The sequence below is a fragment of the Anolis sagrei genome, chromosome 2 (assembly GCF_037176765.1).
Source record: "Anolis sagrei isolate rAnoSag1 chromosome 2, rAnoSag1.mat, whole genome shotgun sequence".
Taxonomy (NCBI): Eukaryota; Metazoa; Chordata; class Lepidosauria; order Squamata; family Dactyloidae; genus Anolis; species Anolis sagrei.
Window position 1 is genome coordinate 92083373 of NC_090022.1, and position 18830 is coordinate 92102202.

Sequence of the window (18830 nt, forward strand, 5' to 3'; positions counted from 1 at the left end):
GTGCATAGTCATCCTGACCTCAACCTCAATTTAAAAATATCTGTATAGACATAACACATCAAGGAGTCCGTAGACTTATGGTGAGTCCTTCATATTCATATTCATTGGGTTTTCTTAGGTAACGGATATTCACAGGTGGGTTTGTAAGTTCCTTCCTCTGAAATGCAGCCCACAGCATTCACAATTCCCTCATCCCAGTAACTCTATACAACGTTTAATAATTTGGCCCAAGAAACAATGTATGTGTACCATCAGAACCATTAGAAAGCACAAGCGCCCCTATCTCAGCTACCCAAGGCGATGCTTTGGGAGGATTTCAGAATTCTGGATAAGGGATGCTCAATTTATACCTGTACTGGGTTGCTGTAAGTTTTTCAGGCTGTATGGTCTTGTTCCAGAAGCATTTTCTCCCAACGTTTTGCCTGGATCTATGGCAGGCATCCTCAGAGGTTGTAAGGTCTGTTGGAAACTAGGAAAGTGGGATTTATATATCTGTGGAATGTCCAGGGTGGGAGAAATAACTCATGTCTGTTTGAGGCAGGCGCAAATGTTTCAATTGGCCACCTTGATTAGCATTTAATAGCCTTGCAGTTTCAAGGTCTGCCTGCTTCCTGCCGGGGAGAATCTTGTGTGTGTGTGTAGGGGGGGGGGGGGGAGTGATTAACTGGCCCTGATTGTTTCTTGTCTGGAATTCCCCCTTTTGAGTTGTTCTTTATTTACTGTTTTGATTTTAGAGGGTTTTTTTCAATATAGGTAGACAGATTTTGTTCATTTTCATAGTTTCCTCCTTTCTGTTGAAATTCTCCACATGCTTATGGATTTCAATGGCTTCTCTGTATAGTCTGACATGGTATTGCTGAAATAAGGCACCTGCTGAGGATGTGGCAAGGAGCAGCAGTATGTGGCATGCCTTTAAGTTACTCCATTTTAGGCCCCAGGAGTTCCCTTCCTCTGAAACAGCCCACAGCCACTGGGATTCTTAGTTTGCGCCTGCCATCCAAGTACTAACCAGGGCTAACCCCATTAATCCTCCAACATCAGAGGGGATCAGGGTATCTAGACCTGGAAGGCTCTTCACACAACTTGTAGAACAAAAGTTCTGGGCGACTTCTGAAAAAGTGTGGCTTTCTGTGGCGTGAACAGCTCATACCAGATTCCTGACAATGTAGGTAATACTGTGGGATGAACACAACAAAGTAGACGCATGTGTTCTCTGCTCAAATGAGGGGCAACAGCCCACAGGTGCAAGCGAGCTCGCAGCTACTACAGCAGCCATACATGTAGCCGAGGGGGGGGGGGGTTGAGGTGCTTCACCCCCCCCCCCAAATTCTCAGGATAGTCCGCAAAAAGGGCCCAGTGGTGTCCTTGTCTGTGCCTGGGCCCTCGGCGCACTCACTTTCCTCTTCGGTGCCCCTGGTTTCAGCCTTCAGTGCCAGGAGAGGCAGGGGAGTGCGCTGACAGCCCTGGCGCCAAAGAGGATGCTGCTGCACCACAGACCGCTCGGAGGCTGCAATAGGCCTTTGTGCCCGTGAGTCGAGCCTGTCGACTGCCTTCTGAGACCTCTCTGGATCCAGGTAAACAACAACTCCCATTTGAAAAGGGGCAATCATTCCCTAATCCATGCCTCTATGAACAGTTGGGCACATTGGCTCCATGCGCCAAGTTTAGTCCAGATCCAGCGTTTGCTTGGTTCAGTGCCCTCTGGATAACTCTCAGATACAAGGTCAATCACTCCCAATCCCCGCCTGTCCTGTATGCACAGTTGGCCGTGTTTGGTCCAGATATGATGTTGGCTGCCTTCGGTGCTTCCTGAATCCAGGTAAACAACAACTACCATTTGAAAAGGGCAATCATTCCCCAATCCCTGCCTGTATTCACTGTTGGGCACAATGGCTCTATGTGCCAAGTTTGGTCCAGATCCAGCGTTGGCTTGGTTCAATGCCCCGTTATATTATTGTTAAACAGTTCTTCTACGTTAAAATGAAGTTCGTGATGCTACTAATATGCTGCCTCCAAAGGCAGGATATATAATTTAGAGCCTGTATCTTTAAGAGTAGGGGAGTTCGGGCCTGACAGCATCCAGGGCAAACGTGGGCCCTCCAGGTGTTTTCCTAACAGGCCCAAGCCCTTCCCTCTTCGCTTCAGCGGCTGAGGGGGGAAAGGAAAGGCCCTGAGGCTGTTGGGAATGGTGGGAATGGAAATCCAACCCCCCTGGAGGGAGGGCCCAGGCTTGCCCGTGCCTGTACTACTCTGAAGCACGTCGGGTTGGCCAGCGCCGCCCTTACGTTTATGACGCGCGCCAGAATGGCCGCCAATGCGAGGCGACGGTTTCCTTGGGAGCGTTTGTTTCCTACGTAGGCGGCCATGGATTCTGCCTGAAGGACCCCAAGGAAGTGAAGGGCCTCTTATTATTTATTTATTTATTTATTTCTTGCACTTATTGACCGCCCCTCTCAGCCCGAAGGCGACTCGGGGCGGTGAACAACAACAACAAGACAATGTACAGTAAATAAAGACAATACAAACCAGACGGATACAACATAACATATACTTATACTAAAAATCCGCTTCGTCAAGTCCTGGGGTCATAGCCGAAATTCGTAGTCCTAGTTCATTCCATTGTCAATTTAACTACACTCAATTGAAGGCCTGTTCAAAGAGCCATGTTTTTAGGCCCCTACGAAAGGCCATCAAGGAGGGCGCCTGTCTAACTTCAGCAGGGAGAGTGTTCCACAGCCGGGGGGCCACCACCGAGAAGGCCCGCTCCCTCGTCCCCGCCAGACGTGCCTGTGAGGCAGGCGGGACCGAGAGAAGGGCCTCCCCGGATGATCTCAAGGCCCTCGTGGGCTCGTAGGCCGAGATGCGGTCTGCGAGGTATTTTGGGCCGGAACCGTTTAGGGCTTTGTAGGATAACACCAGCACCTTAAATTGGGCCCGGTAGCAAATCGGCAGCCAGTGGAGCTGAGACAGCAGAGGCGTTGTATGCTCTCTGCGTCCAGCCCCCGTTAACAACATGGCTGCCGCGCGCTGTACTAGCTGAAGCTTCCGGGCCGTCTTCAAGGGCAGCCCCACGTAGAGAGCGTTGCAGTAGTCGAGGCGGGATGTCTCTCCCGTGCTTTTCCAGCGTTTTCCTCTCATCCCTTTTTCGGGAAACAGTGCGCCTGGAAGTGCCTGGCTCTCCCCTACCTCCCTCCGTCCCGCCTGCCCGTCTTCCGCTGTTCCTCCATCCTCCCGCCCCGCTTTTCCTCCAGCGCAGGCACTTTCATTAGGCGCCTATCCTTCGGAGGCGAAGAGGGCGGAGTCAGCCTCGAATCCCGCCCCGCCCCCAGAACTATAAAAAGCGTGCGGCGGCGCGCGACCTGAGCGCGCTCGGGTTTAGTGTCGAGGCGGGTGGAGCTACGAGGCGTTGCTGCCGCAGCTGCGTTCACGGTGAGCGAGGCTGAGGCCTGGTCCGGGAGTAGGCCTCACTCCACACGGGTTTGGCTTGGAGAGCCGAGGAGACAGCGGAGGGAGGCCTGGTGAGGCGAGGGCGGCGGCGCGGAGGCTCCGCGCAGGTGGTTGCTAAGGGAGAGGCCTCCCGCCTCCGACGAAGGGAAAGGAGAAAGGAAGGATGGGTGACTTAGGAACTTAGCCGGGATTCCTTTCCCTTCTCTGCCTCGACCTTCTTAGCTTCCTTGTCTTGGGACCCCAGAGAGGAATGTCCTCTTGCCTCCCATCTTATAGTCGTCTATTATATTAAGGGAAGCGTGTGTGTATATACAGAATATCTCTATCTGGGATCACCTACCTTTCAGTAGCATCATAAAATGGCTCTCTTCGCTTCCTCGCCAGTGATGTAATCCCTGGCCAGTATTTCCGTGAAGGGATTGAGTCCTGAGTTTTCCAAGTAGCTCCTCCTCTCTGTATGTAGTTGGGAAGATTCAGGGCCAACCAAATATGTTATTGCCAGAAGTACCGTCTTGTTTACTACAGAGAATACTTGCTTAGTCACTCTAGGCATATATTCTGGAACTGCTTAATATTTTTAATATATTTTTTAAATGACAATAGTTTTAATATTAAATAACCCTGCCAAGGCTTTGAGCCAGTGGTATATAAATAAACATAATTGTAATAATTTATATTTATCACTGAGGTAGTTGGTTGGATCGAGAGTTAGTTGTTTTGAATAGTTCCACCTAGATCAGTCATCGTAAACATTACTACAATTGGGTACAGTGTGTCCTCTTGACAAGAGGCTGCCCAAAGTCGGATTTCAATGTTTTTGTTTATTGTTATGCCACCTTTCTCTTGACATGCCAAAACAGTGAACATGACACAATACAATTAAAAACAACACAATTAAAACGTGAATATAATCTTAAAAATATTTTGTGTAATGGAGCATATATATAGTAAAGTAAAAATAAAACGATATTTAAAAACGGCACAGTTTTAAGATTGGCTGGTATAATCATTGTGCAACTAGGTAAGTGATTTCTGGTTCCTAAAGTGTTTTGGACTTCAAATCGCAGCAGCCTCAGCAACTTGACCAATTAGTCCGAGATTCTGGAATCTGAAGTCCAAAGAACTGGAGTTGGCATCACTCATAGATGTTTACAGATATTCCAATCAGATTTTTTTAAAGAGTTGAATGTTTTCACATCTACTATTAGTTTCAAAATAATCATCTGTAAAAAGAGGCCTATTAAATGGCAGTTGGCAAATGTCCTTTGACAAAGGCTATGGGAAGTATTTACTATTATGGCATGAACCTGAGGCATTCTTCTACAAAAATAATAATGTTCTCCTTGTTCAGTATTTCATACTTTTATCACAGGCTAGAAATAATTATGATCAAATATAATAATTTGTGCATGGCTTCAGTATTTTTAAAAAGTCACTTTAATTAGGAATTTCAGAACTTCTAGATACCCTGCAAAGTATATAAGCAAAAGACTGGTTTAGAACTATTGTCTTAATCAAATTATAGAAATTCAAAATATGATGCAGCATCCTCTGATGCTGAGAAGAAATACGCATTACGTTGTTTAAAACTGCAGTATCATATCTTGGATGATTGCCTAGTACAAAATCCGGATGACTGGAATCCAGAGTTCTTGCCAGGAATCAAATCTTTGTAAAAGTACCCAAATAGTTCTTTGAATCTGTAACTCAAACATTATTTATTTGAAGGGGACTACTCCATACTGCAGGTAACAAAGGATTGCTTAAAGTGAACAAGGCAAGCATCAAAGGGTCACAGATAAGTCAGGTAGAAGAAACCAATTTATTAGTGTTCCTATAATGTATTCTTTTGTTCAAACCTAAAATGAGATATTGAAATTATCTGCAATATTATCTAAATATACCTACTTTACTCTAGTACACTCTGTAGATATAGTATGGAGGTACAGAATAAGCACAGGTCAATGTAGAATTCTTTAAAAAATATTTTACTTATGAATTCAATATATGACTTTTAGTAGCCATTGCTATGGCCAGCTCTGCAACTGCACTTTGGGGATAATATTGCCCTGCTTTTCAGAGGTATGAAGATTATTGTACATGGTGTTAAGAGAACTTCAAAATACTTTGTGTATGGCAACATAAGAAAATCTCAGCTTACCCTCAATTTTAAATCTCTTGTACTTGACATATCAGTATGTCAGTTAATATGAAGCAGGACTATCATGTAAGCCTATGGCTCTAAGAATATCGGCTATTATTTTCCTTTTATAGATGCCTTCAATTAAACTGCAGAGTTCTGATGGAGAAATATTTGAAGTTGATGTTGAAATTGCAAAACAGTCTGTAACCATAAAGACCATGTTGGAAGGTAAGGACATTGTGGTGATACTTGATGCAATGGAAAGAAGTGGTTCAGAAATTCTCACAGTAGAAATAGATTAGTTCCTAAATTAATGAAGTATTATTGAAATTCTAACTGAAAGTTTGTGATATATAGTGTGTGTATGTGTGTGTGTGTGTGTGTGTGTGTATATATATAAGTATATTAGTAAACTGCTGACTTCTTTCAAATAGGTATTGTTAATATTGTGCATATATGTGTGTGTACACTCATGTATACTGCTGCCCTTAAGTATTCACAGGTGGACATCCACTTCATTCAACCAACCATTGGATACCAAAGGCCACCATATTTGCTAGCTATTGTGCATTGGATGCAGTGTTCACAAAAGTTTATGTCACAATTAATGTTTTTAGTCTTCAGGATGTTATCACTCCTTTTTTCTGTTTAAGCTTATAGGCTAAATTCTATTCCTCTGCTGGTCTAGTTATGCTGAAACTAAAGGAGTTGATAATAGCAGAAAGAATCAGTCTTCTTCAGTGTTGGCAAAGAAAAAAAAGAAGCAGCAAGTGACAACAGTGGCAACGAGAGAAATAGGCTGCTGGGATGGGTGGCTACTCCAGCACTCCCAAAGTAACTTGCTTCAGTGTAACACAAGTCACCTAATCAAGGAATAGGTGACTTAGAGCCTACTGCTGCTCTGCTGAGTATCAGAAACTCATGATTGTTTTGCCACCATAGAATCCACACTCTGGCACTATAATAAGTAAGGTATAGCTTTTTCCTGCAGTTTTCCTATGATTGTTGGTAAGGTAAAAACTTGTTCCAAGTGAGAAAAGGCATTAGCTTTGAGGCCTTTGCTTCAGTTCACAGATTCTCAGAGTTGGAAGAGCCATCCAATCCAACCTCTTCTATACAGGAAAAGTACAATCAAAGCACCCCTGACAGATGGTCATTCAGCCTCTGTTTAAAAGCCTCCAAAGAAGGCGCTTCCACCACACTCTGAGGCAGGGAATTCACTGCTGAACAGCTCGTATGGTCAAGAAGTTCTTCCTAATGTTCAGGTGGAATCTCCTTTCTTGTAATTTGAACCCATTGCTCCAAGTCCTAATCTCAAGGGCAGCACTTGGAGCAATGGGTTCAAATGCTGCCTTTGTGGCCACCTTTGCCTCTTCGTCCTTGGTTCCTGTGGCCACTCACCAATTTGCCACTTTGTTCTTTGCCAGCTGCTTTGCTGGCTCGCCCCTTTGCAGGCCGCTTAGCCAAATCACCTCTTTGTCGGCTAGCCCTTCACCAGCCATTTATCCAGCTCGCCCTTTGCAGGCCGGTCCCTTCGCCGGTTGCTTAGCCAGCCCCTAAGGAGTTTTATGTCAATCTAATGCACATCCCAATTTTGGCAGGGCCATTTAGCACCCCTTCCAAAAAGAGGTGCACATTAGAATAGTGTAAATATAGTATTTTTGCTGCCCCCTCATAAATGTGACAGCCACATGAATTTCATAAAGTTTTCTTAGACAAGACAGTCCTTTCCCCCAACCATGAGTCCGATTGATGGATGGAGAGAATAATTTCAGCAGTTGCCTGGTAATCCTCACCCATTACTTAGTTCCAAGGTAGGGATCTTCAACATCTGTTTGGCCAGGGCACCCAGAGCAGTCGTTGCCCATACATGGCCAGGGCAGAAAAGGGAGATAAAAATTGCTTTGTTCCTTTGTGACTGATATAACATGAAGAGTCAGAACTGAAGAGCAGCCAAACTAACATGCTTCACTTCCTTCTCTTGAAGGAGAGGGGCAGTTTCCATGGTATATTAAAACACACCAGTGTGAAATGCCACAAGTCTGGCTGTGGTTTTGGTTGGGGCTCTAAGGTTAGTAAAGTGGTGAACCCCTTACCAATTTACATTATTTTAGTACCGAAATGATGCAGGAGATGGCAATTAAAATGTTCAAGGCTTGGAGTTCCTTCCCTTTGATAACTTTGTTTTCTAATTTGGAAAGCTCTAGAAACTTTTGCAGTGCTTTTGTGGATGAAGATAGGTTAAAAATTATAAAATTCAGAATGGTTTGTTAAAATATATAATCAGCCATTCTTCCTGTGCCAAGAATATGCATTTATTAATGTCAGGACAGATGGGGGGATATTTATTCACAGGACACATAATTTATGAAACACAAAGATTTAGTGACTATCGTCATGTAGTCATTTTCAACATTCAAAGTAAAAGTGCTAGAATGACTTCTATATATACATTATTCTGACGATTTGTTGTTCCCAAATTGAAATATCAAAGGATTTCTCAGAAGCAGCCCACAATCAGGAGCCTAAGCAGTTTGAACGATCAATATATCCAGTTAGGGCTGGAGAGCAGTCACTTGAACAGAAGGTTGTTCAAAGAAGCCAGATGACATATGTGCTTGCCAATACAAGAGTCATGACATTTTTGTTTTTAACTGGGACTGGAAAAGTGTACACATGTGAATACATAGTGAAGATATTTTAACCAGTGTAGCTTTTCAACATTTGAGTTTGTAAATAGCCTGTGGTGATGGATACCACCATCCCTGTTCAGTTTATGTTTTGAGCCTTTGTAAAGTGAGAAATGTTTTCAGGGGAATTAACAATCTTTGGAATGGGTGAAATTTTGCAAGATTAAGGCTTAACTTAGATTGTCAGCAAATGAAAAAGTAGCTGTAGAACCTAGCCAGATGGTCTTTATATAAAGCAAACTGTTTATAATCCTTGGAAATTGAGCTCGAGAAATCTTAAAAGGCTGCTTCCTAGATTTGTTGTTGCCTTTTATTTTTCAAACCTTTGTTTATATAGTGGTATTTTTATGAAGAACTTGTTATTTTTATATCAATTTAGTGTTTGTTTTGCAGGGAAATCAAATTGGTCAGGCATAAAATAGTGAAAATAACCAGGGATAGGGAAATATCTGTTTTACATTTGTATTTATGTGTTAATTGTATTTTTATATGAATTTCATTGTTGCCACCTTGGTGCCTATTATAGGGTGAAAAGGCAAGATATATATCTAAATCTCTTAATCTAGCCAGATGCATGTGATGTTTGAAATCACTGTTGAATAGCTTTCTCTTCATAGTAGAACGTTAGTGTGTTGGTCTGCATTTAGACTGCATTACTAATGGCAGAGGCTTTGTATGAGCTCAGAAGTGTTTAGGTCTAATAGTCCTTTGGTCATTATAACGGACGTAATGGTGCAGCATGGATAGCCATATTGATGTAAACTCCCAGGTTTTATTTTAAACTGGATTATATGAGTGTACTGCCAGATAATCTGGGATAAACAGAAAACCTAGGATCACATCTTGGGATATAGGGCCTGTCTGGAAGGACCCTCAGAGCCATGTTTATAAAATTAAACTGTTTGGCGGCAAGCTTCAGAATTGTTTTATTGACATCACAGTGACTTGTTCTTTATTTAGATGTATTACAGCCATTCTGCCTTGGTTAAATAGGAACTCTGATATAGAAAGACACTTTTTAACAGGAGTCATGTTTTGAATTAAATTATTATGTATTAAAAATTGACTCCACTCAGATTAAAACTATTCTGCTATGTGAGGTGATAGATTGTTCTTTAGGTCTCTCCTCAACATCTGCTTTTAAAACTCTCTGTTGGGGATGTCTGTAGCAGTGGACTCCAACCCTGGTTGGAGTAGATAACTTATGAAATTACTGTGAGATCTCATGTTCCCATGAAATTGTACTTCCTCTCCATATAAACAGCGGAAGATGTTGGGTTCTCTCCCTATGCATATTTGTGTTTCTCTCGGGGGGGGGGGGGGGGATTGTTGAAAGCACCTCTGTTGCTGTTCACATGTAAAAAGGATTTTAAGACCCTTTTCTTCCTCTTTGACCTGTTATATATTACTCCTTTAGGCTGTTGTGTGATGATGCTATTTGACTTGTATTGAATCCTTATATGATGTATGTGTCACATCTTGAGTGGGGAAGCTGAGATGATGACCAGAGGAATTGATATTTGTTTACAGCTTAAGTTCCATTGAGTTCAGTGCTGCTTATATTTTGCAATGTCCATAGTAGTGACAGGATGATGACATTTAATTTTACGACATGTGCTTTCCAAGAGAGCAGTAACCAGAAGCTGAAAGTGTTTTCCGAATTGGTTTGTTGCCTTTGACTATTGAGGACCTTGTTCACGAAGAAATAGTTTTGTCAGGGGAGCAGCATATTTTACTGTAGCTGCTACTGAACTGAATAGAAAAAAAAGCTTTGCAAATGTGTGATTAGTGAGGTACAGCAGTAGATTTTTCTCTTTAGGGCAAAAAAGTAGCATGAAAAGTAAACATGAACTGGGATCCTACTGAATTACATTACTTTCCATGACACAGGTAATTACTTCCATGTAAATAGATGTATGATCAGGCTGATTGGTTTTGCAAGGAGAATTTACAAACCAAAATACAGCAGCAGGTTTCCTTTGTTAATTGTTCAAGCAACACAGTGTGTTGTAAGTTGTCTAAAGATATTGTTACCAGAAGGATAGCTTTATTGGGCCTGGAATCCTCTTGTACTTTATTGGGATGATGAGGAATTAGGTGCTGAATACCTTCTTGCACAATGCCTTGACTGCACAACAAGTTTAACTGCAGATCAAGTGATATTGTGCAGCCTATAATATTGTGCAGCCACAGAATGGGGAAGACCAAGTTTGTAATACTGGCAGAGCTTTATGCTTTGCTGCATTACAATTGGATGTCAGCCAGTGTCTATTGCAGCAAAAAAACAAAACAAAACCCAAGCCTTTTGGCACATCAGAAACCTTCACTTCCGGTGTGATAAGCTTTCATGAACTGCAATCCTTTTTATCAGATGTAAGGTATAATGTAAAATGTCATTGTTTGAAGTCTTTGGGAAAATGTGTTTATTACTCTTGCTTAGTATAACTATGTAAATTAGTATTAAATGCACAAATAGAATGAACAAAAATACTACATGTTCTTATTGAGTACCACAGATTTAATATTTGTATGTTGTAGATTTTGAAGCGCACTGTTGTTTTAATGATCTCAGTTTAGAGATAAAAACAAAATAATAATATAGATTTATGGAGTTGAAAGAAGCCACAAGGACTATGCAGTCTAACCCTCCACCATGCTGAAAAAGTCAAATGACCTGCGACAGATGACCATCCTTCATCTTTAAAACTGCTAGAGAAGGCAATGCCACCACATTCTGAGACAGCATATTCCACTTCCAAACAGCGCTTACCACCAGGAAGTTCTTCTTAATGTTTATATGGAATATCTTTTCTGCGATTTGAATCCATTGCTCCATGTCTTAATCTTTAGAGCAGTAGAACACAAGCTTGCTCCATTTTCAATATGACATCCTAACAAATGTTTAAATATGACTATAATGTCACTGGTTCCCACAAGGACAAAAAGAAAGAGATAAGAGGTAAGGCTTGAGGAGGTTTTTTTTGCCCCAGGGAGATAGTACACCCATTGAGTCATCCTGCCAGTTCCACAAACCGTTGCTTCTGTTCTCCTCAGCAGGGAGTCTCCTTTGCATAAACTTTTTTTTCACATTTTTTCACATTAAAAATGTAAGCATGTTTGGGGAAAATGACTTTTAAATTAAAACGTAGGTAAATGTAAATCATGAACTGGGTCTCAGTACCACCTAATTACAGTGGAATGAAGTGCAAGTGTTCTCATTATCTGAATTTGCTTCTTTCTATTCCCAGATTTGGGGATGGATGATGAAGGGGATGACGATCCTGTTCCTCTTCCAAATGTTAATGCAGCCATATTAAAAAAGGTAAACTGTTAAAACTATTCCATTGTTGATACTTATACAGTATCAGCTTTCAAACTGTTAATGTTGTTAATTGTAGAGCTCTTTTCCCAAGGTAGTATGGAGAAAGAGCAGGAGAAAGAAAAAGGTTATATGGAAAAGCTAACTTAATACTTCCTGAAGATTTTTTTTTGCTACTGTGTAGTGGTTGTGTGGGATATATATTTGTTTTTGTCACGCAAATATATAATAGTATATAGCTCTGTAGACATAAAATAAAAATACATACTTAATTTTTAATCTGGTGTCCATATTCTAGTCATTCTGGCTGTACATTCTGCACTGATTTGCACACGCAGTGCCAACGGTATATGGTAAAGCACAAGAAAGCTCCCTCTTCTATTCTTAACATGTTCTTGCTAAAACCTTTTATGCATCCAGCAGGGCCTTGCTTTGCTGCTGCATGCATCTTACTTTATGTCTTCAAGTTTCTCATGTACACAGCAGATTTTTCCATTGCACAGGATAAGATTTGGATGTTGTATTCAGTGGATCATCCCTTCAGGCTAGGAATTGAGGAATCTGTCAGACTTTTATATCCCTCAGATTCTGTTTTTTAATTGCTTATTCTCTGCTTTTTCTACATTAGACTGCAAGTTACTTTTTGGTCCACACAAAGATTTTTGTGTATTTACTTTTCAAAATGTGCACATAATGTTTGTCTGTATTTTTTTCAAAACCACACACTGCACATAAGTTTTTCCCCCCCTTAAAATTAACTTAAAATAAAATGATTCTGTGTGCAGATTACAAACATCAGAAAAATATAGAGTTGTAATCAAAATTTCATTTAGTCCATTAGATTTAGGAAGTGTAGACTGAATTTCCCATCTACTCCTAATTTAATATATCTGACATATGCTACTTCAGAAAAAATAAAGTGGTCTGAGTATTCCTAGAATCGGAGTTTAGCATATGACTTTCATTACTTCGTTGACAAGGACATCGAACATACACCTGCATTAATTCCCATCTAATGTCCTTGACAATTTGGGCATATAGACATTTCAGGATTTAATTAGTCCTGCCTTGGATAACAGCTAAGTTTGAGATATGACAACATTTCTGTCAGCTGTTCTGTCAGGGTTATTTATTTATTCATTTACGACATTTATATGCCGCCCTTCTCACCCCGAAGGGGACTCAGCGGCTTACAAGTAAAAAGTAAATACAATATATTATCATAGCACAATATTATTTATTTATTTATTTATTTATTTGATGCATTTATTAACCGCCATTCTCAGCCCTTTAGGGCGACTCATGGCGGTGTACACACATATAAAAGACAATTTACAAAGAGGCAATTACAACAACATATAAACTACATAACAATTACAAAAACTACACTAAAAATCCGCTTCGTCTCATAGTGGAATCATAACCAATCTCATATTCCTTGTTCCATTCCAGTCATCTTTACCACATTGTTATAGCACTTAATTAAATGCCTTCTCGAACAGCCATGTCTTGAGGCTTTTTCGGAAGGACATGAGGGAGGGCGCCTGTCTGATGTCTGCAGGGAGAGTGTTCCACAGCCGGGGGGCCACCACCGAGAAGGCCCTCTCCCTCGTCCCCGCCAAACGTGCCTGTGAGGCAGGCGGGATCGAGAGAAGGGCCTCCCCAGACGATCTCAAGGTCCTCGTGGGCTCGTAGGCCAAGATGCGGTCCGAAAGGTATTTTGGGCCGGAACCGTTTAGGGCTTTGTAGGCCAAAACCAGCACCTTAAATTGGGTCCGGTAGCAAATCGGCAGCCAATGGAGCTGGGACAACAAGGGCGTTGTATGCTCCCTGCCACCCGCTCCAGTTAGTAACATGGCTGCCGCGCGCTGAACCAGCTGAAGCTTCCGGGCCGTCTTCAAGGGCAGCCCCACGTAGAGAGCGTTGCAGTAGTCAAGGCGGGATGTGACCAGAGCGTGTACCACCGTGGCCAAGTCAGACTTCCCGAGATACGGGCGCAGCTGGCGCACGAGCCTGAGCTGTGCAAATGCTCCCCTGGTCACCGCTGACACCTGGGGATCCAGGCTCAACGATGAGTCCAGGGTCACACCCAAGCTGCGAACCTGCGCCTTCAAGGGGAGTGCGACCCCGTCCAGCACAGGCTGTAACCCTATACCCCGTTCGGCCTTGCGACTGACCAGGAGTACCTCTGTCTTGTCTGGATTTAATTTCAGTTTGTTCGCCCTCATCCAGACCGTTACAGCGGCCAGGCACCGGTTCAGGACCTCGACAGCCTCCTTAGTAGCAGGTGGGAAGGAGTGACAGAGTTGGACATCATCTGCGTACAGATGACACCGCACCCCGAAACTCTGGATGATCTCACCCAGCGGCTTCATGTAGATATTAAACAGCATGGGGGACAGTATGGAACCCTGTGGAACCCCACAAGTCAAAGGTTGTGGTGTAGAACAGGAGTCCCCCAATAACACCTTCTGGGTGCGGCCCTCCAGGAATGACTGGAGCCACTGCAAAGCAATGCCCCCAAGGCCCATTTCCGCAAGGCGCCCCAGAAGGATACCGTGGTCGACGGTATCGAAGGCCGCTGAGAGGTCCAGGAGCACCAACAGGGACACACTCCCCCTGTCTAGCTCCCGGCGCAGATCATCCACTAAGGCGACCAAGACCGTCTCGGTACCATGTCCCGGTCTGAAACCAGACTGTGCCGGATCCAGATAATCCGTGTCTCTCAAGAATACCTGGAGTTGTGAGGCCACCACGCTTTCCATGACTTTGCCCAAAAAGGGGAGATTGGAAACAGGCCGAAATATTAATATTTTTGTTGTTGTTGCTCTGTTTAATATATCTGTCCATTCCCACACGAACCTTGTCATTGCTCTGTCATACTCAGTATACACTGATCCGCTTTGTGCCTTCCTCCTCAAGGATGGGTTCCTCCCCTACTTGTAAGATTTTTGCTTCCACTGAAGCTGCCAACTCTTCACATGGCATATAAGATTGAAACTAAGGCCCCTTCTACATTGCCAGATAATCCGGGTTATTAAAGCAGAAAATCCACATTATCTGCTTTGAAGTGGAGGCCCTATGTCCTAGGATTTTTATACAGCTGTGTAGAAGGGGCCTGAGAGAGTAATGCTGAAAATCTGTTTCATAACATCTGCAAATTTGTGCTTTTTGTGTTGTTGTCAGTTCTTGCTCTCCCGAGAGTCTAGTACTGAGGATTGTAGCAGCTAGAATGCTTGAAAAAGGCAATACCATCTGTTTAAATGAGTAAAACATGCACAGATGACCAATAATAATGTAATTGTACTCAACAGTGATTATGGACAAATGCCTACTAAACATAACAGCACCAAAACTTTTAACAAAATAATTTACTTCCATTTCTTAAGGTGATCCAGTGGTGCACTCATCATAAAGATGACCCACCTCCCCCTGAAGATGATGAGAACAAAGAGAAACGAACAGATGACATCCCTGTGTGGGACCAAGAATTTCTTAAAGTAGACCAAGGAACTCTCTTTGAACTAATTTTGGTAGGTGGGATTTGTATATATCCTGTTATATGCTACACAGTTATATTGAACTTTGTCAAATAGTGTAAGGCGATGGAAATGTTTATCTACCATAGCAGCTTTGTTTTGCAGTGTCCTTTCATTCTTGGTAAAACAATCTTATAAATCTAAAAGGGCAATGTTGAAATACTGTTACAATGGTTCTAAAAGTGCAGCATGTCTGTATGCAAAATAAGCAGAAATTAACTTTTAGCAGGTAAAATAGACTGAAAAGCACAAGTTTGTAGCTGGAGAACACAATGCTCAATGAAGTTTGTCCCTTTGAACCCACAAGTAAAATTAATGAACTGGCATCTGATGCAAACATTGCAATTTTTATTGGGCTTCCCTGAGTTTTGGCTTTTTCTTGCCACTTTTTGATTCTTTCCTAAAGTGGTTTTGGGAATTAGCCGGCAAGAACTTTCAGTTCAGTATATTAGTGAATGTGTGTCCTATAATTTATTTAGATATTTTTACATTATTTCTGTTGGTTGCTATTATACATAATAGTCTGGTAATGAAGTGTATTTTGGAGTAGATTAGTAAGTGCACGACTTTACATCTTTTTCTTAAAGGCTGCAAACTACTTAGACATCAAAGGCTTGTTGGATGTGACATGCAAAACTGTTGCAAATATGATTAAGGGAAAAACACCAGAAGAAATCCGCAAGACCTTCAATATCAAGAATGACTTCACTGAAGAAGAGGAAGCCCAGGTAAATTGGCAAACCAAAATGCTGTATAAGTGTTCAGTAAGCAGCGTATGTATGCCTTCAAGTTGCCTGTCAATGTAATGCATTTCATAGGGTTCTCTTAAGGAAGGAGTAGATTTTTTTTACTAGTTCCTTTGTCTGAATTATAGCCTATAGTGGTCTCCTATCTAAGTGCTCATCAGAGATAACCCTTCTTAGTTTCCAAGATGATATATAGTATCTTTGGAGTATTTACCCTTGAATATATTGTGTGCATGGCTAAATACGTTGCCTGTAGTAACTTCAAATTAAGTGTAATGGTTAAAAAAGTTCACAGCATATGCATAGGTCCTTTAAAATAGCAAATACCAAGTTGTTTAGGAGGACATTTTGCGTGTTTTAGAGTACAGTAGTGTCAAAACTGCTTTTGGATTCATGATGAGTAACAGTCTATTCCATTTAGAATTTAGCCATTAACCTAGTTAATGTGGTTGGAGCATGTACTATGATGAAAGTGTTAAGTCTGGTTAGCATTGCTATTAGGAAGTTTTTGACTTAAAGCTGTTTACAGTTGAAAAAACAGAAGGGATGCCAATTGTAGAGAAGATCTCCTATGACATCAATCCAGCAAAAATCCCAAGCTAGAGCTTCACATATTTTCTTTTTCTTGTAATTGTAATTTATTGGTTTAGATTCTAGCGTCTAGAGAAGTTGAAGACAAGTTTCATCTTTTACCTTATGTCCCATTGGATTTTCAAAGAATATAGAATATTTCTTAGTAGTCTCTTCTCCTATCTAAACATTCCCACTTTCTCAAGCTGTTCTTCATAGATCTTGGTTATATTATTTATCAAAATCTTGACCCTTGTTTGTTTCAACAAAGAATGTAAACTATTATTCCTAAACTTTCAGTGGACACTTAACAAAGTGATGAGCTTAAAGCTACCTAACAAACATTTCTGTGCTTGAGCTCAAAATGAGAACTTTCATGCTCAAGCCTATAATATTCCTGGTTGACCACTTAGGAAATTAAACATTTTGGTAATACTCCTGCAGTCTACTCCCTGCCCCAAGTTTGAAGTAAAAAAAAATCCCACTTCCACAGTTATGAAATGAGTATTTCTCATATGGTCAAGAGAACCACTTTTCCATGACTGAAACTCAGGAAAATAAAGAAGCACAAAAATCCTGGGGGGCACCTTTGGGAGGGGCTGTCCTAAAGTAGGCCATTGTGTACTGAATAGGTTTAACCAGGTTGCTTGCCAGTGGAGGGAGTGGAGCCTGATATACGAAGAGCTTAGATGGCAGGGGGAATATCATCGCTGTAAGAAGAGCTGGCTTGCTATCTGGTTGACTCGAACATTTGGACTAGAAAAGCAAACCTTCATGCCAGTGTATATAGCTACTGAATTACATACAGCATTACATCACTATAGCCTTATTCTGTGTTTGGTAGGGAAAAGGAGAGAAGGCATAGGGGCCCCTTGTTGTTGTTGCCAGCCAGCCAGCCTGTCATGCAGTTGTGGCTATCTTTACAACAAATCAAGCTGTCTCCTCTAGTAGCAGTCATCTGAGCGAAGCTGCTGCCAGGGCAACCTGAAGATAGTACTGATTGAAGGGGGGGATATGGGGATGCTCCTGACTGCTAATTTGTTTTTCCTTTACAGAGTGTATATATGATAGGTAAATACATGGAAATTAATCCCACTAAACTCTGAAGAACTTACTTGGTTATCTCCTTCAGGCTAATGTGTACAGTCCATGGCAAGGCTTTGTTGCCACAAGTGCAGTACTAAGGCAAAGTCTGGCTTCGATTGTGGTATATTTCTATATAAAAGTTACAAGTAATGCGGGCAGCCCACAGCTAAAGTTTCCAGCATATTTATGTTACCCGAGTCTACCTAGTTTTATGTTCATGGTAGCATGAATTAATTACATCACATAACAGAACTCACTCATTTCTAGTTTAACTCTAATTGCTTCTTCAGAGGAATGCCTATGTTGGATCTATGTTCATGTTTTTGGCTCTCATCTAGTGCAAAGTAGTTTATTTGGTTAAATGTTTCAATTGAACATGTACAGGAAATTTGTTATTTCCCATCTTAGACAATAATGCTGTAGGATGAGTATTTGAATGAGGCGTTCTCATTTGTTGCTTTAGACAGCTTCTGAAACATTGAAAAATGTGAATTAAATTCTCAAAATGTTCTGTTTTTAGGTACGCAAAGAGAACCAGTGGTGTGAAGAGAAGTGAAGTCGTGTGCCTGACACCCAGTGACACTGTAAGGATCGTTCCAAATACTGGTTGCACTGCTCTGTTTATAATTGTTAATATTAGACAACTGCAACAGCAAATGAAGTTGTACTAGTCGGGTGTTGTTCCCTTTGCATGTGTAATGTTTGAAATATAGATTCAAATCCTATGGTTTAGTTTTTACCAGTGTAATCTGATACCTTTTCCTCTGCTCTGAATAAAACAAAACTAAGTGTGGACTCTGTATGGCAATTAGCACTGCTGCAAAATTAGTCTTTCCATGCTTTTAAATGTGTCACTGTAAGATTAAAATATGTAGGATTTCAGAAACATCTGACATTGTAAATAAAACCACTTACAAAAGTTTTCTGAAACAGAATTAATGAAGCCTATTTTATTCATAGACCAGTGGCTTCTAAGAACTACAGGATATCCCAGAAAACTCGTTGGAAGAATTGTTGAGGATTTTGTTGGTGGCCCAACTGCCCAGCAAACACTGAGATCTTTGCTCACTAAAGATACATTCTGATGGCATAATAAAGGCTTGGTTGAGGCATTGAGAGACATATTTAAACCCTTCTTATAGCCAGATAACAAAGGTTATGCTCGTTAATGGAAATTATTTCCAAAACCAACAGAATTAATTCCACTATGCTATCAAAATAAAACTACCAAAGTTAACCATTCTTGGACAATGAATATTGGTGCCTGCTACTAGGCAAGCTACACTATTG

General features: G+C 41.4%; 1 protein-coding gene across 1 annotated transcript; it reads left to right on the plus strand.

Moving 5' to 3' along the window:
- Positions 1-3322: 3322 nt before the first annotated feature.
- On the plus strand, positions 3323-18475 carry SKP1 (S-phase kinase associated protein 1). The gene is made up of 6 exons (XM_060765276.2): positions 3323-3429; positions 5722-5818; positions 11529-11602; positions 14989-15132; positions 15726-15866; positions 18061-18475. The coding sequence occupies exons 2-6, from the start codon at positions 5722-5724 to the stop codon at positions 18094-18096; spliced, it is 492 nt and encodes a 163-aa protein (XP_060621259.1). The 5' UTR covers positions 3323-3429; the 3' UTR covers positions 18097-18475.
- Positions 18476-18830: the final 355 nt, after the last annotated feature.

Bases quoted from the DNA above. Each gene is read 5' to 3' on its own strand.
- SKP1 (XM_060765276.2), top strand. From the start codon at position 5,722: ATGCCTTCAATTAAACTGCAGAGTTCTGATGGAGAAATATTTGAAGTT. The intron at 11,603-14,988 runs GTAAACTGTTAA...CCATTTCTTAAG, and splicing joins ATGCAGCCATATTAAAAAAG to GTGATCCAGTGGTGCACTCA. The intron at 15,133-15,725 runs GTAGGTGGGATT...TTTTTCTTAAAG, and splicing joins CTCTCTTTGAACTAATTTTG to GCTGCAAACTACTTAGACAT.